The 27,681-nt window shown below is 34.9% G+C and overlaps 1 protein-coding gene across 1 annotated transcript in view; it reads right to left on the bottom strand.

Annotated features, from left to right (window-relative positions):
• Nucleotides 1-27,681, bottom strand: part of GPBP1 (GC-rich promoter binding protein 1) — a 98,174-nt gene that overhangs the window by 13,517 nt on the left and 56,976 nt on the right. Inside the window, exons 4-9 of the mRNA XM_074205013.1 lie at nucleotides 19,250-19,373; nucleotides 18,855-19,078; nucleotides 14,589-14,655; nucleotides 7,791-7,975; nucleotides 5,966-6,106; nucleotides 1,043-1,207 (exon numbers count right to left, since the gene is read on the bottom strand). Coding sequence (XP_074061114.1) covers nucleotides 1,043-1,207; nucleotides 5,966-6,106; nucleotides 7,791-7,975; nucleotides 14,589-14,655; nucleotides 18,855-19,078; nucleotides 19,250-19,373 — 906 coding nt within the window. The remainder of the gene's footprint in view (nucleotides 1-1,042; nucleotides 1,208-5,965; nucleotides 6,107-7,790; nucleotides 7,976-14,588; nucleotides 14,656-18,854; nucleotides 19,079-19,249; nucleotides 19,374-27,681) is intronic.

Raw genomic sequence — 27,681 nt, forward strand, 5'->3', positions numbered from 1 at the left:
GGGGTTTTCTTGCAGATAGTTTGCCATTTCCTTCTCCAGCTCATTTTATAGATGAGTAACTTGAAGCAAATAAGGTTAAAAGAGTTGCCTGGGTAGCACAGCTAGTAAGTGTCTGAAGTCAGATTTGAACTCAGAAAAATTAATCTATCTGACTCCACTCTATACACTGAGCCACCTTGCTGCCTTAAATTGTATGTACATGTTAGCTATTACTATTATTAATAATATTATAAACCTGTGAATTTCCATTACATATAAAAGCTTAAGCATAATAAATAAATACCCAACATTAGTTTGACTAAATTTTTTTGACTTAGTGACTTTAACAAACATCTTGTTTGTTTACATGTTCTTTTTCCCTTCTTCATTACTGGTAATGTTATTCACAGTATTATTAACCATGAACAAGAGTTATCACAGGACAGGTAGGCAAGGACTGGCTGAGACCTAAATTATCAGAGATAAGTATCCCACAAAAATGTTATCACAGTTATTAGAGTACTATTAATATTTACACAGTTATAATCAGAGGCATCATGGCATACAGAGATGAGAGAAATATAGGAAGAGTTGAGTTCAACTTTGCCTCTGCTACATAATGGCTTTCAATGCCTTGGATAGAGAATAGGTGCCCACCTAACTGTCGGAGGGAGATTGTGCTCACTAAAAGTGTCTACATCAGGGTAATCCTATGTCCAGTCCAAAACAACAATAAAACAACTTTATTTCCATGTAATTCTTATGAATTTTCTTTATCCTCTCTGCATGTCTTTTATTTCTTTGTGTTATTAAATTCTTCTGGTAGAATAATCTGTCACATAAATATATATTGTTCAATCACAATTTCTTAACTGTGCTTGTCAAGTCATCTTATGTTCCAAGTCAATTTTGTTTTATCTGTTTTATGATAAATTAATATATTAAAATTAATCTGAACACATGACTGACCTAGAAATGCTTGATCTGTAGTAGCAGTTCAACTGAAAAATGACTATGCCTGCATTTAAACTATATCCATCAAAGGTTTTATAAGCTCAGTTACCTTTTCTGGTCCAATATGACTTCCATCTTCATGTTCTTCCTCTACTCTGTCCCTTTTCAATGCTTTTAAGAATTCACTCTTCTTATCAGTGCGCATTCGGGTCAGTTTGGTTAGACGAGGCTGATTAAGTTTGTCCACAGGAGAAGAGGAATTTGAGCGATTACACTAATAGAAAAAATACAAATAATGATCCATTCCTGAGATGGAAATAATTAACTTGGCAATTAAACATAATGGCTTTTTCCAAAAAGCAGTAACTAAATTCACAATTAATATGGCTTTTTAACCTGTATTTAACATAAGAATTATATTTCCCCACATTTCCTATATGGTCACTGGGGGGGGGAGGGGGGGTTGTAAGACTATGGGGTTAAGTGACCTGTCCAAGGTCACACAGCTACTAAGTATTAAGTGTGTCTGAGGCCGGTTTTGAACTCAGATCCTTCAGACTCTAAGACTGGAGCTCTAGTCTACATCCACATTTAAAGAAAAAAAATTTTCTTTTCCTAAAGCACAAATTTCTTTTTTGTCAACAATGGGGAACCTATGACGGATAAATTGCCACAAGTGATTTTGGCTTAAAACTAGTATTTTTTTTTTTAGCATTTTATACAACTCATTATGGCAATATTTAAGCTCTTTATTAATTAGAGGTATCTAAAACATATTATCTTTCCCTTGAAACATACTCCTTCTCTCTAACTTCCTTATTTCAGATGAAAGCACTACTACCATTCAAGTTACTCAAAGTTTGAAAACTTGGGAGTCATCCTTCAATCTCCCCTTTCAACCACTGTCCCTTCATCTCATAATTAATATTAGTTCCTAAACCTCCTGAATATTTCTTGCAGCCACTTTATACCGTAACCACCTAATTTAAGCTTTCATCAAACTCCTGCCTGGGTTATTATTAACAGTAGTCTCCTAATTGATCTCCCTGCCTTCAGTTTATTCCCCCTCCAACACATACTCCAAAGTTATCAAATATGTATTCCTAAAATTAGTCAATAAGTTTTGGTGACTCTCTCATCTCAAGTTCCAAGAGTATGGGATATAATACCAACTCCTATTTGATATTTAAAGTACTTCACCTATATTTCCAGATTAATTAAACATTGTTCACTCCCTTCATGTATGCTAGGTTCTAAGCCAACCTGATCCTACTTGCTGCTGTGTACTGTTCTTGAAATACTATTTCTAGTTTCCATGCCTCTGAACACATCTCTCCCAATCCCATCCCCACATTTCTCATTATCCTCTGCCATTTGGATTTTCCTTTAAGTTTCAGTACAAGTCCTACCTCCTTCAAGAAACCCCTTGTGATTTACCCAATTGTTACTCCCTCCCTCCTAGAAATTATTTTCTCTGTCCATTATAATCTGAGATCCTTGCTGTCAGGGATTATTTTATGGTCTCTTTATATCCCACTAACAACACATAGGAGGTACAATATATTGGATAGGATATTGTTTCTCATCAGAAAAACCTAAATTAAAGTCCTGTCTCAAGCTTGTTGACTATATGACACTAAACAAATAACAAATTATTTAAGACTTTCTTTTTCAGCTATGTTGTTGGACTTCACTGATGGAAGAAATTTCCATATCGTGGGTTCCCTAATCTCAGATGAAATTACATAACTAAACAAAAAAACAAAACATGCAAGCCAGCAATCGAGTTGCCCGACCTTTTAGCTTTTCTGGCCCACATCACCAAACAAAAACTTGTCGTGGGTTGCATAAAGAATCAAATAATTCAAATAAGCCAAAAATATTTCATAAAAGGTTGGTCACCCCTGAAGTAGTGCCAAGTTCAGGGTAGGATTCATAGTAGTGTTAAGAAACAATTGCTGAATTGTACTGAATTGATTTATTATGAGGGGGAGTGGCTAAGTAGAGCAGTAACTATCTCAGGACTTTTCATCACAAAGATTGAAGAATTCTTTCAACATTTTCTAATGACTGATAGAAATTTCAAAGAAGATCAGGTGAAGTTAAACATACTACTACTACTGCAGAAACTAACACAATTAACCACATTTTAATGTATTTATTTCTGTGTGCACAAGCATAGTCTCCTGGATAGTTTCTCCTATCTGGATTTCTATGATAAAGGGACTCTGTCTTCGTCATGATGGTTTCTCCTCCTCAGTCTCTAGAGTAGGATAGGGCAGCATGCATAATCATCCATATCATGCCTTCTAACCATAGTCACAGTAAGGCACAGTGAAAAAACCCTTGCACCAGAAATTGAAACAGGTTCTCATGTCAAGGCTTCAGCTGTATAGCCTCAAATTAATTCTTGAGTTACCAATTTCTTCAAATGAAACAAGAGTTAAAAATATTTAATCTTTAGCCTTCTAATTCTTTAAATTTTCTAGTTTGATGGTATTGAGGATCCTAAGGGAAACTAGATCATCTTAAGTAGTTTCAAATGTAATATGATGATTTTATTAGAAGTATCTCCTGAAATTTTCACTGGTCAAAGAAATGCAGCTGTTCATAGATTTATACAGCTATCTAGGAATAGGAATTGTGTGCCAACTAGGAACAGGTCACTTAATTTTCTTCCATTCTTATTCTACCCTATTGTAGCATTATGTTATAATTGTGCAAATAAATGATACATTTCAATATAGTAAAATAAAAAATTTTAAAATGCTTGCTACATAAGAGAAAAGAGTAAAAGCTATGTGATAACAACTTGACATTGTAAAATATGGATTTATGCAAAGAATACTATAATATAAAGTGGTATTTTTTTTTTGGTTTATGTGAGGCAGCGAAGTGACATGCCCAAGGTCACACAGCTAGTAATAAAAGTGGAAATCTTACAGGCTAAGAAAATAAGAGTAGTAGATCAGTGGAATAAATTAGATATATAATAAAAAGTAGAAAACTGTCATAGTAATCTTGTGTCTGATAAAAGCAAAGATTCAGTCAGGTTTTTTTCGTACAAGAACTCACTATCTGACAAAAACTCCTGGAAAACTAGGTAGAGATCAACACCTCCCACCATTTACCAAGAGAAGGTAAAAGTGGGTATATGATTGAGACATAGAAGCATGATAATATAAGAAAATTTGGGAAGCATGAAATAGTTTACCTGTCAAATCTATAAATAAGAGAAGAGTTTATTACCAAACAAGAGAAAGAGAACTTTACAGGATATAAAATGCATAATTTTGACTATACTAAATTAAAAAGGTTTTGTACAAACAAAACTAATACAATCAAAATTAGAAGGAAAACAAAAAGGCAAACTTTTATAAGCAAATTTCTCTAATAAAGGCCTCATCTCTCAAATACATAGAGGAAATGGGTCAAATTTATAAGAATACAAGTCACTCCCCCACCTGATAAATGGTCAAGTCTATTAACAGCTTTATTTTTTTATATGAAAAGTTACCTATCTGTTAATTGTATAAAAAATGCCCTAAATCACTAATGATTAGAGAAATCAAGTTACTACAACTCCAATGTACACCTCATACCTATCAAATTGGTTAATATGACAGAAAAAGAAAACAAATGTTGGACAAATATTGGGAAAGTGGGAAACTAATGTACTGATGGTAGAACTACTAAAACTGATCCAACATTCTGAAGAGGAATTTGGAACTATACCAAGAGCAACCAATGAGTACACACACACCCTTTGATCCAGCAATACCACTACTAGGGGGTCAATATCTCAAAGAGATCAAAGAAAAACTCCATAAATAAAAATATGTATAAGTAGTTCTTTTTGTGGTGGTCATGAATTGGAAATTGAGGGATGTCCAATAATGAAGGAAAGACTTAACAAACTATGATATATGATAATCATGGAATAATACTGTACTATAAGAAATAACAAGCAACCTGCTTTCAGAAAAACCTAGAAAGATTTACATGAACACGAAGTGAACAGAACAAGGAGAATATTGTACAGTCACAGCAATATTATACAATGATTTATTGAATAACTTTTCTATTTCTACCAATATAAAGGCACAATACAATTTTGAAGGACCTGATGACAAATGCTATTCACATCCAGAGAAAGAAATCTTAGAATCTGAATGCAAATCAAAGTATTTTTTGTGGTTTATTTTTTGTCTGTTTTCTTTTACAATATGATTAATATATGTATTATTATACAGATTATACATATATTAATCTATATCAAATTGTTTACCTTCTCAGAACTTGGAATTCAAAATTGCAAAAGAAGATGAAAAATTGTTTTTAAATGTAATTGGGGGAAAATATTAAAATGAAGAAGAGGTGAAGAGGGGATGGATGAAGTTAAAGACTCCAGGAGGTAGCAAGCATTTGGAAAGCGATACTGCAAGGTAAGCCAGTATTAGCATAGATAAATAGGTTAGAAGTTAGTCAAGTAATTTGAACAGAAACAGAGGTACTTGAAGTTGCAAAAGCATTTTGGTTCTAAGAGTCAGAAACCCAGGAAGTTCCTTACAAGGAAGCAAGTAAACTCATTGGGATGGAAGGGGGAGAAGGGCGCCTCCCACCCCCCAAACCCAAATCTTTTTTCTGACCCAGAATATTTCAAAAGCACTAGAAGATCACAGAGTTCTAACCCTTGATGAACTACTAAGATGTGATTTTAGACCCACTGTTCCATATGGACTGTGCCACCCTAGCTGCCTCATATTAAACAAGACAAATTGTAAATACTTATAATTTTTAATTAATTAAACCAAGATAAGCCCTTCAAAATATAACCCCAAATATTCTCATTCTAAACAAAAACAAAAATGAATAATAAGATTACCCATGTGTTCACTTTTCTTTTCAGAGGGAGTTCATAGTACCTTAATAAAATTCATATTCATGTAACATACATATATAATTCATTTAATTTCATGTTTATTGGTAGAATTTAAATATCTGATGAATAATATAAAAAATAGCACTATACCTCTTTAACTGAATTTGTTGATACACTAAAATTCTTGGCAGTTGATTTGAAGGCATTAAAGTTTCCAATGCCATATGTAGACTCATGAGGGTAAGGAGTTCCAACTTTATTTTCTTTAGTTTGGCTTTTCCATTGCGTAGGCTAAAAATAAATTTGTAAATATAAATGCGTATGTATGCATGTATATAGTTATTCTCTATCAAAAAATATGATAAAAAATTAAACATACTGCAAATATTCTGACAAAAATTAAAGGAAAACAGATTATCACACTAAAAAAGTCATTTTTTATGATTAATTACTGCTACACAGGTCTCTTTTTTTACTGTTTTAGAAAGAAGGAAAAAATATATACTATCAAGGTGAAAGGCTTAAGGAAAAGCCCTGGAAGTAGAATTTAGTCAATATATTTTTCCCCAACTTTCAAACAACATAGTGAAGAATCTTCAGAAATCCTAATAAGTTTCTTATAAAGTACATTTTCTTGATCCCCAAGTAAATATGAAAGAAAAAATTCTTTAGTTTATAACAACCAAGAGGGCAAGTCACTAAGCTCTTTTGAATGTTAACTTAGAAGAAATCCAGATCTCTGAACCTCAAGTATACAGCATTCTTCATGAAAAAAGATATTTCAGTTTTATTATCTGTAAAATATGGATAATAACTGCTTGTTCATAGTAGGTGCTTAGTTGCTGTTATTTGTCCTTCATTCTCAAAGATGACTATGACATCAGGGAGATGAAGCTATGACAAGCAAGGGAATTGGATTAACTAAGTCACCTACCTCACTTTTTTCTCTGGAAGTGGCCTGATTATTCAATGTGTACTACTTGCCTTAGGGTTATTTTGAGGAGAGCATTTTGTAAACCTTTCAAGTGTTTTTATATCAGTCATGCTAATTAAAAAAAAAAACCATATACCATATTTTCCCTCTTATCATCTCCTCTAAGCCTTCTCCAATTCCTACAATTGACATTTCCTACCTCTCAAAGGACTTAACTCTTATTTTGAAATTTATTACTGAATGTCATTATGCAAACTATAAATAATAGTTTTCTTTAAGGGTGGTATTTCTCACCCTATAGGTTTTAAGGACCACTCCACTATAACACAAATTATAAAATTCAGTAAAGTTATTGACTCAATTTTTATGAAGAAATAGTCTTAAGGCCAGTAGTCCTGCTTCCAACCTAGATGAAATGACCTGGGCATGTCACTGATATAGCCAACTCTCTAAAGGTGCCAACGTGCACTGATAGAGGGAGTCTTCTCACTTGGGAGTTACCTATACTAAAGAAATCACATGTTCTGTACCAGCAATATTATACAATAATCTATTGAATAACTTGTCGATTTCTACCAATATAAAGGCATAATACAATTTTGAAGGACCTGATGATAAATGCTTCACATCCAAAGAAAGAAATCTTAGAATCTGAATGCAAATCAAAGCATCTTTGTGCTTTATTTTTTGTCTGTTTTCTTTTAAAATATGATTAATATATATATATGTATATGTATGTATATTGATATATACACATTAATGTATCACACTGGGCATTTATTTGTAATATAAATTAAAGAATTGAAAAGCAGTTTTAAAATTTAATGGAAATTAAGGAAATACAATGTGCCAGATCCAGTCATTGAGAAATGAACAAATTTGTAGAAGTTGGTACACTTTTTTCAGAACACTCATGTTTTAAATTACTACAATTGTAGCAGTGTATTATATCATTTTCAATTATATCAATTACTACTATTATATATTTATTATATCAAGTTTGGAAAAAACTTTTTAAAAACTCAACAAACAAATCCTTACCTTTGTTGGTGGAACAGCAGGTTTAGGGACTAATCCCTTATAAACACTTGGACCGGTTCCATTTTTAACTGGCTGAGAATGAAGATTTCCTACTGCAGGGAATCCAGATATCTGTAAATCTTTTGTACTACCCTTTTTAATGACCAGCATTCTTGGAGCTCTAGATTTAGGATTCAGAGGATATTCTGTATAACAAATAATGAATAATAGTTACCTCTCCCTAGAACTTAAATAAGAGAATAACTTAGCCCAATCAAAATATAATATCTTTGTGATCATAAACATTAAGTCTCATAAACTTTATTTCTGAAATAAAGCCACATATTCAAATGGATGTTTAAAAAGGAACATTACAAATGAATAAAATAGTTAATTCAATTTTGTATCCTTCTGTTAACTAAAAAATTCTTAATATGTTTAAGAAACCAACCAACATTATAAAAATTCATTACAAAAATTAATTTTGAAATACTTAATTAAAAATTCTCACCAACACAATTATCAAGCATGATTCTAGACAACTCACATGGAAGGGATGGACTAAATTCAAAGAATGAATTTTTGGACACAATATAGGAATTTGCTTTGCACTGATAATAAATATTTGTTACAACAATTATGTGCTGTTAAGTAGGAGAGAAAAATAAATGCTTGTTAATTGAAAAAAAACTGCAAAAATTAACCAAGTGTAAAAATAATTTCATTTGAGGGGCGGCCAGGTGGCATAGTGGATAAAGCACCAGCCCTGGAGTCAGGAGTACCTGGGTTCAAATCCGGTCTCAGACACTTAATAATTACCTAGCTGTGTGGCCTTGGGAAAGCCACTTAACCCCATTTGCCTTGCAAAAAAGCATAATAATAATAATAATAATAATAATAATAATAATAATAATAATAATAATTTCATTTGGGGGCAGAGCCAAGATGACAACAGGAAAAGAGCCTCTCTTAGATGCTCTCTCTCAAAACTCATAAAATAAGGACTCTAACTAAATTTTTAAGAGACAGAACCCACAGAGGGATTCAGTGAGGCAATTCTCCAGCCCAAGGTAACCTGGAATAGTAAAAAGGCTCCGCTCCACAGGGTTAGAGGGGTTACCCACCAGAGTGAAGGAACTTCAGTCTCCCAGAGGCAGCCCCAGGGTGCCTGGGAGCCATGGCTCATGGCAGCTGGGGCAGTTTCCTGACCTACACCCCGGGGGAGCACCAGGCACAATTTGGAAGATCAGTGGGGGACCTCTGCCAGAGAGCAAGTGCATGAAGCCCAGCCCTCAGGGCACTCAGCAAGCAGCATGGCCTTGGCAGCCCAGATCCAGTAACCAGAAGCAGGAGGAGTTGTTAAGCAGAAGCCCCCTGGCAACTGAGCCTTGAGTGCTCAGCTTACCAAAAGGAGGGGAATGGAGAGAGACTTCCAACATTTGTCTTCTGTACCTGGAAAAGGACTCTGGGGCTCTAACCACATTCAGATCTGGATCGCAGTCTAGGCCTCCCACAGAACAGCAGGGGCCCCCCCACCTCAGCCCCGTTGTAGAGGGGTGCATTTGTGGTCATTCACAGACCAGGAGGGAAGACAGAACTTCACACACTAAGATCCTTGTGGGGGGGGGTGCCCCAATAATACTCAAAAACTCAGGAAGCACCCCAAGACCAGGCACAGGTTTGGGAAATGAGTAAACAGGGAAAAAAAAAGAGGAACACCAATGAAAAATACATTGTCTATGATACCAAGAAGGATCAAAATACTCAATCTGAAGATGAGAAGTACAAAGTACAAGAAGTACAAACTACAAAAAAAGATTTTGAAAATCAAGTGAGGGAAATAGAAGAAAAATTGAGAAAAGAAATGAGAGATGCAGGGACAAACATGAAAAAGAAGTCAGCAGCTTAGTCAGGGAGATCCAAAAAAATGCTGAAGAAAATAACATGTTAAAAACCAGCATAGGTCAAATGGATAAAAGAGTTCAAAAAGTTATTGAGGAACAGAATGCTTTAAGAAATAGAAATTGGCCAGATGGAAAAAGAGATCAGGAAGCTCTCTGAGGAAAACAAATCCTTCAGAAGTAGAATGTAACTAAAGGAAGTTGCTGACTTTACGTCAAGTCATGACACAATACTTCAAAACCAAAAGAATGAAAAATTAGAAGAAAATGTGAAACATCTCATTGAAAAAACAACTGATCTGGAAAACAGATTCAGGAAAGATAATTTAAAAATTATTGGGATACCTGAAAGTCTTGATCAGGAAAAGAGCCTTGACCTCATTTTTAAAGAATTCCTACAGGAAAAATGCTCAGATAACCTAAAAGCACAGGGCAAAATAGAAATTGAGAGAATTCACTGATCTCCCCCAGAAAGAGATCCAAAAAATTCCCCAGGAATATTACAGCCCAGTTCAAGAACTCCCAAGTCAAAGAGAAAATAAGGACACAATTCAAATATCATGGAGCTGCAGTCAGGATCACACAGGACTTAGCAGCAACTACATTAAGGGCTCATAGGACTTGGAATATAATATTCCAAAAGGCAAAAGAGCTTGGAATGCAGCCAAGAATCAACTACCCAGCAAAACTGAATGTCTTCTTCCAGGGAAAAAGATGGACTTTCAACATACCAGGAGAATTTCAAATGTTCCTGTTAAAATGGCCAGAGCTGAACAGAAAGTCTGATTTTCAAATATAGGACACATGTGAAGCATAGAGAGTGGAGAAGGGTAAAATATGAGGGACTTAATGATGATGAACTGCATGTATTGCTGCATAGAAAAATGATACTGATAATACTCATATGAACCTTTTCATTTAATAGAGCAGGTAAAAGGAGCTTTTATAGATGAAGCACAGGAGAGAGCTGAATTTGAAGATAGAATATATTGTAAAAATGGAGTCAATGGTTAAAAGGGAAATGTACTGGGAGTAAGAGAAAGGAGGGGTGGAATAAGCTATTTCATATAATAAGATTTTTTTTATTACAATGAGCTTTTCCAAAGATATGGAGAGGGGTGAGGGGAGAACCTTCACTCTCATCAGAGGTGGCTAGGAGGGGAAACAGCATATATACTCAATAGGGTATAGGCATTTGGAGTAAGAAGGAGAGAAGGGGGACAGGGGGGAAGGGGGGGATGTGAGTGATGGAGCAGAGGATGGACCATGGGGGAGAGTGGTCAGATATAATACATTTTCTTTTTTTTACTTCTTGCAAGGGGCTGGGATTGGATGGCCTGTCTCAGACCATAGGGCCTGGTGGTTGCTGGGCTTGGAGCCTCTTGGTCCCAGGACCAGTGATCAGTCTGCTGCACCACTCAGCTATCCTACAGCACATTTAAGAAGAGGGACAGAGTGAAAGCAGAGAGAAAATACAGTATATGGTAAGTGCGAAAGTACAAATGGAGGGAGTGGCGATTGGCAATGGCAACAGTGGAAAAATATGGAAGTAGCTTTTGTGATGGATTTATAAAGAAGAGCTGGTGGTGTTGGAACATAATCTGAAGCACATTTTTTATTATTTTTTTTTTTGGTGGCGGGTGGTGGGGGGCGGGGGGGGGGGGGGGGGGGGGGGGGTTAGATGGCTTGCCCAGGGCTGCACAGCTGGGTGGTTGCTAGGTGTCTGAGGCTGGATTTGAGTCCAGATGCTCTGGGCTCCAGGGCCGGTGTTCTGTCCACTGAGCCACCTAGTTGCCCCTATTATCATTATCAATATTACTATTACTACTACTACTACTACTACTACTACTACTACTATTTTCTTTTCTTTTTTTTGGTTTTTGCAGGGCAGTGGGGTTGGGATGGCTTGCCCAGGGTCACACAGCTGGGTGATTGTTGGGTGTCTGGGGCTGGATTTAGGCTCGGGCGCTCCTGACTCCAGGGCCAGTACTCTGTTCACTGCGCCACCTAGCTGGCCCTATTATTATTTTTTAATTTTAATTTTTTCTTTATTGCTCATGAGGGTCTATATTTTTTGTGGGGAGGAGGTATTATGTTTACTCTTGAACAAGAATATTTTAGTAATGTATAAAAAGACATCATCTGTACAAAAAATAAAGCTAAAAAATGTAAAGAAAATAATTGCATTCTTTTTTTAAACTACAATGAACTCTTGCATTATATAGTACTCACATTCTCCCTCAACCTATTTTGAGAAAAAAATTAAACAATTTTCCCATCAATTCCTCCTTTGCACCATTTTCTTTTGTACTCCCCCTGTCAAGAAATTGCCATCAGCAAATATTATATCTAATTTTAAGAATAAAAGACATGATTATTGTTACCAAAAAATTGCTTCAACTCTGAAGAAAGCTTTCTTAAAGCCAGAAGCTTCAAATCAGGGAGAAAAAAACCTGTTCCTTAAGTTCAGAAAAACCAAGGTACAGTTGTCACGATCACTTACTTCACAGTGAGACAACTGCTATCATCCATTAGAGAAGGAAACCTCCCTTTAAAAGAAATCCTATAAATCAAGTTCACAGAGTAGTCTAAATGTACTAAGGGCGAGAAAGAAAGTATTAGGAGGATCTAGATTTTAAATTCTGCTATTTTATACTAAAGTAACTTTGGTTTACACAAGTGAAAACAGATAAGCATAACAGGTATCATGAAATGATGGCTAAGACAGTGGGTACACCAAAGAACATACTACTAACAAATATTTCTTGATTAAAAACCATTACCACTTTCAACAATCACAGCTGTACTCAGATGGATTATCAAATGCATGTATTCCCACCCCAATATGTACCCTTTATTTCAGTCTCCCACCTCTAATTAATTACTTGATAGATATTTAGACATGGATAACAAGAAAGCATGAATTCCAATATTCCAGTCTTTCACCCCACCTCACTTGACCTACCCAGCCTCCCAACTTCCCTGTTTCTATAAATGGGACCCTAAGTCATCAAAGCTCAAAACCTTAGTCACCTTCAACTATTACTTCTGCTTTACAACACATATCAAATAATTTCCTATTTCCACATCATCTCTGGAGTTTCCTCCCTCTCTCAGCTCATACTACTTTGCTGCTAATTAATGCAGAGAGGTACTAAATTACCCATAACAATATAAATGGAAGGGGAAATAGTTTAAACAATGGAAAATCCAAAAACCACTTACAATCAATTCTCTATTACTCATAGGTAAATCAACCTTCAGGTAGGCTACATTATCTTCAACAAATCTCTCTCACATATTTATTCATTTACTTGGTCAACAAACCTTTATCTATGTGCAAGATACTGTGCTGGGAATACAAAGATGAACAAGAAGATAGTCAGTGTCCTGAAAAAGCTTATCATAGTAGCAGGAAAGATAAAGTCAGTTCATAAATAAATGCTGCTTTTAAAATTGAAATCTAATCTATTTATTTGGTTAACAATTTGGGCAATGATTAAATTGTAGAATATAATCCACTTTTACACACCAGCAAGTAATTTCAAATCTACTCCAGGGTATGAAAAATTTGCATCAATCTACAAGAACAACTGAAACCCAGAATGGAGGAGGGGGAAGAAAGTTGGTAAAGGGAAACTAAACATCTTTTCAATTTTATGTCTTTTAAACATAGCTGTGTTACTCTACTTGAAATGAATTCCCAGAAAAATGAAAAAAAATCTACATCTGAAGATTGAAGAATGTACTCTCCCCAAAGCCTATGACTAATTTTTGGATTATCCTTCATAGTTTCTCTATTATTATGCAAATAATTGAAAACATATTATATTCTCTTTGCTCAGTTTTTGAATCACATTTTCTGTTTTATCATCCTAATTATGTTTTCTTCATGCCTAATATAATAGCTAATACTTAAATAGCACTTTAAGGTTTTGCAACATGTATCACAAATATGATCTCATTCTATCCCCACAACAAACCCGGGAGGTAATTATCCACTGTGTTACCTAGCTGCCTCAATAATAAATGTTAAAATTAATCAACATTTGTTAAGTATAGTAAATGGAAACAGCATCAGAGTTGGTTGGTAATCAGATAACAATTAAAATTTCATCAAAATTAATCTAAAGTGCATAAAACACATGGATAAATGAGTTTCCTCTCACTTTCCTTCATTAAACTGTCCAACATTTTCAGTTCAATCTCCAAATTTCATATTTTGGTACTTAAGATTTTTTTGACATTTTCTCCAAATTCTTTTTGGCTTTTTAGTAAATACAGAATTTCAATGTTCAAATTTCACCTGGCCTTTTAAGTTATATTGTTTAATCATTAAAGTGAGTGGAAATATATTAAAGAAATCATACATAAAGTACACTCAGCTTCTTCACAAAGAAGTTTATGTCTGCATTTCTTGAATATAAAGACAGTCAATGGGTACAACCAAAAAAAAAAACCCAAAGAGTACTTGTAAACATTAAAAAGTTGAGGCAAGGGAAAAAGTGAGTAGATATAATGCCTTTCTCAGAAATAAACATTCTATCTTCTCCAAACATCTCTATTTCTGCTTAAGACACAATCAGTTTTCCAGGTTTGCCACATCTGAGTTATTCCCAATTGTCATAACCTGTGCTATAGCTTTTCAATTTCATTACACAACACTTTTCTTCCTATACTCTTAGGTCTGCTCCATCACCATCTCCTTGCCTTTTAAAACTGGCAGTCTCCTGATGGCATGATGACAAGTCCACTCTCTCATCATTTTTAGCCTCAGAATCTCTCATTTCAAATAGCAATTTCTACATTCTTGATTCCAATAATTATTAATATTATCCCCCTCCATACCCATATTGCAAACAATTTTCCCATTTGTAAATAATATTCATATTCCACATATGAACCAAAAAATACTTACCCCATACACCTGCAGCTAAAGATTTATTCTGATTTGGCTCTCTTTCATATTCAGGATTTAAAGATGGCTGAAAGAAAAGTTTGTTGATTTAACAAAAAAGTGTTCAATCTCAAGATATAAACAAAAATCCAGTTGAAAATTACAAAAGAATTTTACATTTACTGATAAGCTATGACACAATCAACTTCAAATTGCCAAAAGTCAATTATATATATAATAGAATGTTAGTACAGCAGAAAGGTCAAGGGCTTTAGAATCAAGTCATACTGTGGTGTTTATGGCCTATATGACACTGGGCAAATAACTTGGGCAAATAACTTGGCTTTCCTGGACCTGAGTTTCTTCATCCATAAAATGAGAGAATAAAACTAGATGTCCTCTGAAGTCCCTCCCAATAATAACCATCTTTCTTCAGATTCATATCAACAGATAAAAAGTCTCATCTATTCAGTTAACAATATCCCTAAAGCCCTTTCAATTGGAGTCAGAAGATAGCAGGTCTTTGACATTTATTTCCCCAACCAGAGAAAAAGTATGAATATGTATGAATAAGAAAGCAAGTTTAGAAAGAAGTAACCTCTCAAGACTACTGTTTTACCTGAATATTAAAATATTATCTACCCATCCTCAGATGGAACAGAACAAAGGGAAGAGTTAAAACTCAAAAACTAGACATGCTTATAACTCTTGGGTCATATCTTCCAATGTGGTCTCATTATGATAACACTAAATTACCAGAACATTCAATAAGAAATTCAACTACCTTTAAGTAAGTCTGATATCAATTATAGCTTAAGTACCATATGTTATCATTTGCTTCCTTATGCCATTTATGCATATATGCACATATACCTCCACTTTCAGATTTTAAGCTGAGATCAAATACTATACAGGAATTCAACAAATCAGTCAATGAAGAAAGCCTACAAATAATCTTCTTTTCATTCTCAGCAATTCTGGATCATTTTTTCCATTAGTATAAAAAAAATCATTAGTGCATAAATGCAAACAATTCTTTATGAAAAAATTCCTGGAATATCACAACATATTTTATTTAAATGATTGCTATAAATTATACTCATTGTCTGTAGAAACAGGTATAGTAGTTTTTATAACTAGAAGGTGAAAAGATAACAGGATGTATTATATACACTCTAGGGTCAAGAATGCTGACTTTGGAGCCAAAGGACTTGTGTTCAAATCCAAGCTCTGTCATTTATTACTTAGGAAACATTGCACATATCACTTATCACTTAATTTCTCTAGGGTCTTAAGTTTCCCCTCATTTGTACTGGGGGGGAGAGGAGGAGTAGATAGCCTCTAAGATCTCTTCAAGCTATAGTTCTATGATCCTATGACTATGAAGTCCTTTTTCCCAGGTCTGAATATCTGTCCTATGAACTTTATCCTCCCCCTAGCTCCTATATATTTTAATGTATTTTGGTGCTTTTTAATTAGGGGATTAAGATGCTTGATGTGGCAAGGATGGGAGTTGAAACACAACTGCTACTTGATGACAGGACAAAAAACAATATCAGCTACAGGCCAGCTCTCCAAACCTACAATGAAAACAGTACAAAATCAAAGATTTTCCATCACAGAAGATAAACGGATAAGGGGGGGGTGGGGGCATTTCTCTTGGGATTTCCATTATATAAAAATTATTATAAACTCACCAGTAAAAACACTGATTATATGAGATGGAGTAATATATGCTAATTCCCCCATATTTTAATATAATAGGATTTTAGTTCTGTGGGAACTTAGAATCCCACAATAAAGTCTCAGACCAAACCTGAATCAAAGAAAACCAAACTAGGCCCGCTTTCTCTTGAAAAGATTGGAGTTTAGGTTTACTGATCTTACACAGAAACAGTCAATGTGATATGTTGTGTACACCAGTTCTTATGCCAAACCTAAAAGAATCAAAATAATTTGATGTCTAGCATCTTCACTTAATCAACTTATATATTAATTTTCTACATAGTCTTTGGCAAAAAGTTAAATGTATAAATTCAACAATAGAGCAAAATACTGAGATTTCAAGATGGACATATAGATTAAGACTTTTAGCTTTTGAATGTGATTTTTTCCTACCAGTTTATTTTACCATACATTTTTAGATTTCCCCTAATCAACTTTGTAAGGAAACATATAAAGTAGCAAGGGAAAGCCAGTCTGGAATTAATTCATTGAATTTATTCAATGAATATTCTAAAAATAATTGAGAATTGATGTTAGTCATTTAAGACTAAGCAAAAATAACTGAAAATCTAGTTAGAACTGTATGTAAAGGCTCATTTAAAAATTATTTTCAATAACATTTAGACAAATATACAAGTCAACTTCCATATAAAATTAAATAATTCCTGTAAAACTATTAAAAGCTTAACATAACTAGGAAACCAAATATATACAATAGATTAAAAAAAATTTCCAACTGGCAAAAATGTATAACAATATTTTGAACCAATAGGATTAACAACAAAAATAATTTTCTCCTACAAAAGCAATTTTCATTCATCCCATTTCACGTTTGCAGTTTGGGAAAACTAATAACTACTGGAAAATGGGAGCCATGCATTACTTTATATTACCAGTGGTGCATTATGAACACCTCAAAAAATTTAATCATTATTTTAATAATGTAACTCATATTTGTATACTGTTAAAATACTTAATGATGGCATAAATATAGGATGAACAGCTATTAAATAAATCCCAAAAGCATGTGAAATTCTATTTCAGATTAATAAAAATTATATTCATAACTATAGCCTCAGAAACTGTTGATGCAACATAGCATGTCAAACAAATAGGAAAAAAAGAAGTTAGAAGCCCAAATTCTCTCGCTATGTAAAATAGGAAAAAAAGTTAGAAGCCCAAATTCTCTCGCTATGTAAGTGGGTGAAAAAGAGCAGTTAAGAATATTTGTATAGGTGAATAAGCCTAAGCCTGACTCTGCTCACCAGGAGAGGTTCAAATAACAAGAAATTAACTAGTGGAAGTAATTACTAGGAAGAGTAGGGATCTTCCTAGCATCAAGTCAATTTAGTGACAATCAACTCACTGTGACTCTGAAACAACTGACAAGTACTACCTCAAGTACGAATTCCAGAATTTGCAGGAAATCCCAAGATTAGAAGTTGAGATGCCTACTTTTGTAAGATTGGTGAGTCAAAGGACAGTATTTACATTTAATATGAAGTTTTACTGCATTTTAAAATGTATACACTGGTATTGAAAAGGTGGCCTTGCTCCAAGTGATTTTTTAAAAAATATTTTTTCTATCACTTTCCTTTTAAATTAAATCTCCGTCTCATCTGCTATCTGATGAGTGGTCAAAAATAAAATAAAGAGTTCAGGTTTCCTGTTTCCCTCCTCTTGATATTTATTAGGAATACTAGATACCATTTCTTATTTAGTTGGACTACAATACATTTAAAATCAGTAAGAATATACCTAAAACAAAGCTATGAGTTTTTCTTTGCAAACAGATAGCAAAGAGTTTGCTGCAATTGGGGGGAAAAAAAAGTATCTGAATCAGCAAAAGTTTAAATATCAATCTACAAATGGTTCCTCACATAGTTCAAAAGCATATAGCAAGGCAGCTAGGTATTGCAATGAATAGAGCACTGGCCCTGGAGTCAGGAGTACCTGAGTTCAAATTCAGCCTCAGAGACACTTAATAATTACCTAACTGTGTGGCCTTGGGCAAGCCACTAACCTTTTCATTTGCCTTGCAAAAACTTAAAAAAAAAAGCATATCACTTGCCAAGTCCCATGATGTGAATAAATTATGAAATAATGTGAATTAATAAAAAGGTTAAGATGTTTTTTTTTAAAAAAGCATAAACAAATATTTATTTCCATCCACCCCCCGCCCACTCCATTTCTTTTTGTTCTCTTGGTATAAATGATGCAGACTGTATGCAATGTGATTTTATTCAACAATACTATCAAATGCCCTAGTAGCTGCAAATCATTATGGTGTAGCAAATGTAAATATTTTGTTAGACTGTAGTCAAAAGATGAGGTATATGTGATTTTTTTTTAAATCCACTAAGAAAAAGGATTTTTAAAAATAAAATTTAAAAAAATAAGTGGTCAAATGACTAATACCTCTTACCTAAGTATAGAAAGGGTGATCCCTGTATAAGATGAGCTGTACTGGTGAAATCTCATGAAGCAGCTTGCAAAATGGATAAAATGGCACTTGAGGAAACAATGAAACCTCGTTTTGTATTATAATTACAAGAAACTTACAAAATCCTCAGCCTCAAATTGTTTTCGTCCTTCCTTGTCTTCTTTTTTCCCAGTTTCATTGTCAGGGACATTGTTTTCATGCAGTCCTTGGCTTTTTCCAGAGTGGAAAGCACTGTTTCGAGAACGGGAACTTCCACCATGGTATCCCCCTCGATGATTTATGTTTTCGGTACCATTTCTTCCATGTGCCCGCCAACCACTTTTTTCTTTCCTTCCAAAATTTCCTACATTGGCAAAAACAAATTAACTGCTGCAAGGGTGATTTTGCTCAAAAAGAAACAAAAGTGCAGATGGAAGAAAATATTACCAATCAAATAAAACATTTAAAGTGTAAAAAGTGTAAAAACTCAAATCAATTGTAAAAGTATAACAAAAGTTCTTAGGAAAAACTTTACCTCCATTAGGACGTCCAATGCCAGAATCAAAGCCATCTGAAGAGTTGTGTCGTCTACGATTTACATCATAACGATTCTCTGTCCACTGGAAGTTTTCAGAATGTTTTTCAAAATTCAATGATGACTGAAAAGACAAAGATTTTAAACATAAATAAGGGTAGCAATCTACTTTTGCCCCACATAATTTTATAAAATTATAATTTTTATTATTATAAATTTATAATTTTTGAAATAATGACTACTCTAGTATTTCAACCTTTTCAGTATTTTTAGAACAATCAGGAATATTTTATTATTTATCATATGCTAGGTTTTTAAAAAATCAGTATTAAATCATAGTTGCAATTTAACTGTTTACTATCAAATTTTTTTTAACAAAATGTTAAATTGGGAAATTTAAAGTGACTTCTTAAAATTTCTATTTCTAATCATAAAGGCATCGTATTATACCAAAGGATAAGAATAATAATGCTGCCATAAAGAAAACAATGAACAAGTTTGATGTATTTTTTCTTTTAAACTTTTTTCAAACACCTTTGCTTATATAAGATATGGAATTCCAAAAACTTTTCTTTTTCAGATGAACACAAACTGGTAAAATTTTCTATCTCAAACTTAAAGCTTCTCCCAGATGCCAAGAGTTCTCTTAAAAAAAAAAATTCACAGTATCCAGAACAGCTAGCAAAAACCAGAGATATTTATTTAACAATCTTTACCATAATAAATGCACTCAAAAAATTTTCAATTTCTACAGAACAGACCAACATGCACATAAGTCTTTAACTACAGTTTGGAGATTACATCACAAATTTAGATGGCAGTTGTAATCTAGTCCAACTCTCTGATTTTGCAAAAGAGGAAACAGACATGGGACAGGTTATTTGGCTTGCCCAGTGTCATATTATGATAAGCAGTCGAGAGAGATTTCAAATCCAGGCCCTCCAACTTCAAAAACCTGTAAATCTTTCTACAATATCATATTACCAGCTCTTTAAAGTCAGCAGAAAGTTTTCCTCACATTATATCTAAATTTACCTCTGAAGCTTCCACCCATTGCTGTCTTTTGTAATCAAAGAAACCAAGTTTAATCTCACTTTCCTGCTGATAACCCTATAACAACTTGAAGGCAGCAATCACAACCTTCTAAGCCTTCTTAAAAACAGTATTTTCATCCACAAACCCCATAAACTTTAATTTTACTACATACATGCACATATCCTTCTCCAACAAAGCAACTGAATTTGATATACCGTAATCTTATTTCCACTAGGTTCTCACTAGGCAATTCTTAAGTCTGTTCCAAATGACACTATCCTTCACATTAAATTTATTTTACATCCTTAGATGACTTCCAAATTACTCTATCCTTCCTTTGTCCTCCCAGTTTATCAAATGCTCTTCCATTCTCACTTTCCCATTTTGCTTGTATGATTCTCTAATTGACCAATTCAACCAAGATCTGTTCTTGAATCCTTCGTAATTCTAGGTTGATCTCACTGTCTGTTTTCACTCCTATTCACATACTGCTAAGTATAGTTACAGTTTTGAAACTAAATCCACAAAACATTCATTTTATCTATTCTCACATGGGCCCTCACTGCAATGGCAATCCCATATATTTCTCTGCCACAATCCCAAAAGCTTCCTTTTTTCAAAACTCTTCTCTGTTCTAGCTCCCTATTCTACCAACACCATATTTCTCTCATCTCCTTTACTAAAAAAGGCCTGTTACTTCTTTCTCTTAACTTCAGAACTTAAAACATTTTCATGTAATTCCTCATTTGTTCCTTTACCTCCAGTATCTGAGAAAAAGGAGTTCCCTAGGGGTGGCTAGGTGGTGCAGTGGATAGAGCACCAGCCTTGGAGTCAGGAGTACCTGGGTTCAAATAACCCTTGTGCTTTCATAATACCTTTCTTTCCTTTCATTTCTATTTGCCCCTCTTCCTCCCTTCTCTCTCATTATGCCCTAGGTAAAAAACAAAAAAAAAAAAAAAAAAAAAAACAACTCCATGTGATCCTGTCATCTATTTCTTCATTTCACAACCAACTCCTTCATTTCCTAACCTCCCTCTCACTTCTCAATTCCTTCCAATCTAGCTTTCTAAACTTCCTGATTAAGGCTGCTAATGGGTTACCAAGAAAACACTTGAACCACTAAATTTCGTAATCCTCTGGGTTTCTGTGATACTGGATAGTCCTCTCGATTCTCTCCTTTTCATTTGAACTCTTCTCATTTTTTTTTTTTTTTTTGCTTAATCTTCATCCTTCTCCCACCCATTAAGCTTACGCATTCTCCAAACTTCTTTTCTAGATCCTCATTTTCTACAATTATAGCACCTTGTCAATCTCATTGGCTCCCCTGAGTTTTATTATACCTTCTCTTATTTCTTTCCAAATCTGTAGTCCCCAATGGCCTGAATTTTTTTATAATCATTGCTGAGTCAATGTAGACAAAAAGAACTAATTTTTACCATCAATTCATCACCTTTCAACAGTTTCAGTACTGCTACTGAGTGCACCACCATTTTACTAGAAATTCACAAGTTTGCATTCTTGACACCTTTTCAAGCTTCTTTTTCATCATTCCCCAAATCAGAAAGATGCTAAATTCTGAGTCAGTCCCACTTTTCACATCCATCTACTTCATTCATTCAACAATACTTGTAGTCACAAAAATAAGTGATTTAATGATTTTCCTTTTTTCTGGTCTCTCTCTTCCACTCTCTACCACCTCCTGTGAAATACTCCTAAAAATATACATCTGATCAAGCCATTTCTATGATTACTGCCTCTAAATACAAACTCAACATAGTATTTAAAGCCTTCCACAATTTAAGCTCCCACCTATCTTCCCATTCACTCTACATTTCAGCCAGGGTGGCAATACTAGCTTTTTCCTAAATTTGATTCTTCAATTCCCATTTCTTTACACAGGATTTCCCCCATCCCTGAAATGTATTCCCTCTTCAGGTCATCTCTTAGAAACTCTAACTTACTTCCAGACTCAGTTAAAGTGTTTATTATATCTGAGGAAGGTGGGAACAACAATGGTTAAGATTACTGGGCCAGGAGCCAGGATGACAATTCAGGTCTTAAACACTTAATACCTGTATGTCTCTGGTCCAACTGCCAAGTTACTGAATTGGTCTACCTTAGTTCCCCCAACTGTAAAATAGGGATAACACTTCCCTGGCAGGAATGTTGTAAGGAATAAATGAAGTAATATTACACAGTGTCTCAAATGTAATAGGCATATGTAAATGCTTATTGCCTTCCTTTACCCTTCCTATTATTACATAAATCTTTCCAGATTCTCATCCTTTCCCAAAGTTGCTCCTATTTTTCTGAAATTACTTTGTATTTATATGTGTACATTTGTAGTATCTTCCTCCCCAGGCCCTAAGAAGAATGTAAACTCAGAGAAGGCAGAGACATCACTAGCATTTTGCTCTTAGTGAAAGTACCTGTCCTAAATGTTTGAACTGATCTATGAAAAGAATTTTCTCATTCAAATGTTTTAAAGTCTATGACACTGTGATTAAAATACTCTTATTGAATGACAGGACCACAGTCCAAACTTCTTCTTTTAAAGGTGAATAAACTGAGGCTTGGAGAGATTTAAGTGGCCTACCTAAAATCAGCGCATTATTGTTGAAGCACATTTGAAACTAAGGCTCCCTGATGGATTACTCTACTCAACTAACATCATGTTGCTATTCTCATATTCTTTCATTCTGCTCATTACCTAAAATAAACTTGTAGTTTAATCTTACATAGGAAGAAACATCATTTGTATGAATTAAGTTTTTATATTTTTTTTCTTACAAAGGTAAAGGGAAAATGAGAAAATAAAATCAGTTATTATGGGTGGGGAGTGAGGTGGAAGTAAGATAGGGTTGATCTTGCACAACAGAAAAGTAAATTAGAATGTCAAGACTAGCAACCAGAAGAGCATACTTTTAGCTTACATTGCAATGAAGAGTAACAATAGATATAAGTCTTAAAAGACTTTTATGAAAAAACTTTTTTTTGCTGCTATTTCCACCAGTAAAAAATTTCAAAATATTCCCTCCAGGGGCGGCTAGGTGGCGTATTGGATAAAGCACCGGCCTTGTAGTCAGGAGTACCTGGGTTCAAATCCAGTCTCAGACACTTAATAATTACCTAGCTGTGTGGCCTTGGGCAGGCCACTTAACCCCGTTTGCCTTGCAAAAACCTAAAAAAAAAATATATATATATATATATATATATATATATATATATATATATATATATTCCCTCCACCCACAAAAGATAAGAGTAAAAAAATGACAGTTCAATCCATAAGAGGAACTGGAAAAAGACAGGTAGCTATAAGAATGTGTAGAGAGGTTGATAGACAATCTCCCAGGATTCAGGAAAGAAAAAAAGGGAAATGCTACCCAGGGTTTAAAATTAATAGGAAGCTCAGATGCCAACAAGGAGTCAATCAAGTTCACCATAGTCAACACAATCAGCGAAGATCAACAAAGATTAATCTTAAAAGAGTAGCAATCTTAAATATCCAGTTCATTGTATGAATATAGCCTACAGCAAAATTATCACAATTAAAGCCGTGTTTGCATTAAATATCTACACCAGCAACTTTTGGCCGCCAGCCATGTTTATACAAATAGAAAAGCAAAGCTGTGGGGAGTGTTACAAGCTGCTAAACTAGTGACAATTAGCAAATAATAGATATACTAATAGAGAGCATCATTCATCTCTTTGCTTGGAAATCTTTGAAACTGTCCAGCCAAGCCAAGCCCAGCCTAGCGATCACCTGGAACAGCTTGAAGGGGAGGTGAGAGAACTCTGCTACACCAGAATGAGTGAGGAGTGAGGAGCACCAGTCTGCAGCGAGAATCAAGGGAAACCAGCCTGCACCTCCAGAGTACAGCCCACAGATGGTAAGGGGGTCAGGAGAGACTGCAGAAATCTCTCTGCTCTCCCTGGGGGCAGGACTCTATTTGCCCACACTCAGATACAGGCTGTAGTTTGGCCTTCCATACTAAGATAGCAGGGACCCTCCTCACAGCTCCAGGGCAGAGGATATTGCTGTGGTCATCTACATATCAAAGCACAGGCTAGTGAGCATCAGACCTTGGAGGAATAAAGGTCTCCATGGGGTGAACCAAACCCCCCCAAAGTGGGCATCCCAATAATATTCAAACACACAGGAAGCACCCCAAAACCAGGCACAGGCTGGAGAAATGAGTAAACAGAGAAAAAAAGAGGAACACCACTGAGAAATTCTTTGTCTATGATCCCAAGAAGGATCAAAATACTCAATCCGAAGATGAGGAAGTATAAGCTCCTGCATCTAAAGACTACCAGAAAAATGGAAGTTGGGCTCAGGGTACAACAGAGCTCAAAAAAAGATTTTGAAAATCAAGTAAGGGAGATAGAAGAAAAATTGGGAAAAGAAATGAGAGATACAGGAAAAACATGAAAAAGAACTCAGCAGCTTAGTCAAGGAGATCCAAAATATGCTGAAGAAAATAACATGCTTAAAACCAGCATAGATCAAAAGGATAAAACAGTTCAAAAAAAGTTACTGAGGAGAAGCACACTTTAAAAAGCTGAACTGGCCAAATGGAAAAGGAGATAAGAAAGCTCTCTGAGGAAAACAAATCCTTCAGATGTAGAATGGAACTCAAGGAAGCTGAAGACCTTACAAGAAATCAAGACAGAATACTTCAACACTGAAAGAATGAAAAATTAGAAGAAAATGTGAAACATCTCATTGCAAAAACAACTGATCTGGAAAACAGATTCAGGAGAGACAATTTAAAAATTACTGGGATGGGGCGGCTAGGTGGCGTGGTGGATAAAGCATCAGCCTTGGAGTCAGGAGTACCTGGGTTCAAATCCAATCTCAGACACTTAATAATTACCTAGCTGTGTGAAAAAAAAAATTATTGGGATACCTGAAAGTCATGATCAGGAAAAGAACCTTAACATCATTTTTAAAGAGTTCCTACAGGAAAATTGCTCTAATATCCTGGAAGCAGAGGGCAAAATAGAAATTGAGAGACTCCATCGATCTCCCCTGGAAAGAGATCCCAAAAAAACCAACCCCCAGGAATATTATAGCCAAGTTTCAGAATTCCCAAGTCAAAGAGAAAATATTACAAGCAGCTAGAAGGACACAGTTCAAATATCAAGGAGCTGCAGTCAGGATCACACAGGACTTAGCAGCAACTACATTAAGGGCTCGTAGGACTTGGAATATAATATTCCAAAAGGCAAAAGAGCTTGGAATGCAACTGCAACTGAGATCCAACTACCTAGCAAAACTGAACATCCTCTTCCAGGGGAAAAGATGGACTTTCAATGAACGAGGGGAATTTCAAATGTTTCTGTTGAAATGGCCAGAGCTGAACAGAAAGTTTGACCTTCAAATACTGGACTCAGGTGAAGCATAGAGAGTGGAGGAGAAGGGGAAAATATGAGGGACTTAATGATGATAAACTGCATGTATTCCCACATAGAAAAATGATACTGATAATACTCATAAGAAAATTCTTATTTAATAGAGCAGGTAAAAGGAGCTTATATAGATGAAACACATGAGAGAGCTGAATTTGAAGATATATTATAAAAATGGAGTCAATGGCTAAAAGGGAAATGCATCGGGAGTATGAGAAAGGAGAGGTGGAATAGGCTAAGATATTTCATATAAAAGGTTTTTTTTTACAAAGAGCTTTTGCAATGAAGGGGAAGGTGAGGGAGAATGAGGGAACTTTCACTCTCATCTGAAATGGCTCAGAGAGGAAACAGCATACACACTCAATAGGGTAGAGACATCTAGAGTAAAAAGGAGAGAAGGGGGAAAGGGGGAAGCCGGGGATGTGGATAATACAAGGAGAGGGTAGATCATAGAGGCTGGGATTCGGCAACTTTTATGATGGACTTATACAGAAAACAATCAAGGGCATGCACATTCCTTTGTCAGCAGAACAGTTTTTATTAAATCAATTTAGGAAACTACTGCTAGTAGTTTCTCTGTTTCTCTGTTTCTCTCTCTCTCTCTCTCTCTCTCTCTCTCTCTCCTTCTCTGGTTGGGGAAGCTAGGAGAAAGGGGATTATTTCTAAATGAAGGATACCTGATGAAGGATAGCTGATTCCATGTCAAACTCCTAGTGAATGGAATTTACACTACATCATGATCCTATGACAGAGGTTCTTTCCTTACACTTCTATTCAAGCTATTCTTCCAAGTCAATTTCTTAGTTGCCAAAAACAACAGTACTCCCCATCATCATTCTGCATGAGTTTTTTTCAGCTTTGACATTAATGACAGATCTCTTAGTTTTAACAATGGACATAACATTAATGGTATCTTTCTGTGCACAACCATGAGTGAACCCCTGGTTGGAAATACTGTCTAGGTAAAGGAGCTCAACTATACTCTTAAGTGCATACAGACACAAACAGACACAATCTCTCACTTGGGCTTCATTCCCATATCTCTAATTGTCTGTTGGATTATATCTATCAGAATGTCTCAAAATTCATCAAAAGAAAGAAGAAAGTCTTGCATCTGGAGTCAAAGGATCTGAGTTCAAAACCCAACTCTTCCCTCTTATTGGTGATTGTGTGACCATAAGATAGAAACAGGATATAAGCAACAATTTCTAGAAGTCAAGAGTCTTTTAGAAATGTTGTGTTTAGGGAGGTTGTGAATTTTTTTCTAAGAGGTCAATGTGTGACCTGAGGCAAATCATTTCATTTCAACAGGCCTTGATTTTCTCAAGGCAAAAATGAAATTGATGGCAACAAATAGCCTCTGAGACACCTTCTAGATCTACATCTATAATCTTAAATACAAAATTTTATCTCCTCCCCTAAATCTTTCCCTTCTATCAATTTTACCTCTACCATCGCTTCATCCTCTTTATTTAACTCACTATATCTCTATCCTAGATCAAATCCTCACCACTCAATTGCACTTATCATTTGTGTACAAGTAACTTTCCCTCTCTCAATTATTTATCATACAACTAATAATGTTCCTGAAATACAAATTTAAGTCATCTTTCTATATAAACATATCTACTGGTTTTCTATTCTAAGAAATAAGCACATGAATAAAATACAAGCCCAAATTAGGGAGCAAAAGAAAAGTGGGAAGGAGGGGGAGAGAGGGTTAATTGAAAAAAGGTAAAAAATAAAAGACAATTTTATCTAAAATCAGAATGTAAAGTGGAGCTGAGAGAGACCCCAGAATATTTAAATCAAACTTGTCCCTATATGTTTACCATCTACAATATCTCTATTAAGTAATCATCCAGCCTATGCTTGGAAGACCTCTTAGAAAAAATTCATAACCTCCCTAAACAATTCATGACACTTTTATAAGACTTGAATGTGAACTGACCAATGAACACTGATCCTAATAGGAGTTGAAA

The sequence above is a fragment of the Macrotis lagotis genome, chromosome X, assembly GCF_037893015.1.
Source record: "Macrotis lagotis isolate mMagLag1 chromosome X, bilby.v1.9.chrom.fasta, whole genome shotgun sequence".
Lineage (NCBI taxonomy): Eukaryota > Metazoa > Chordata > Mammalia > Peramelemorphia > Peramelidae > Macrotis > Macrotis lagotis.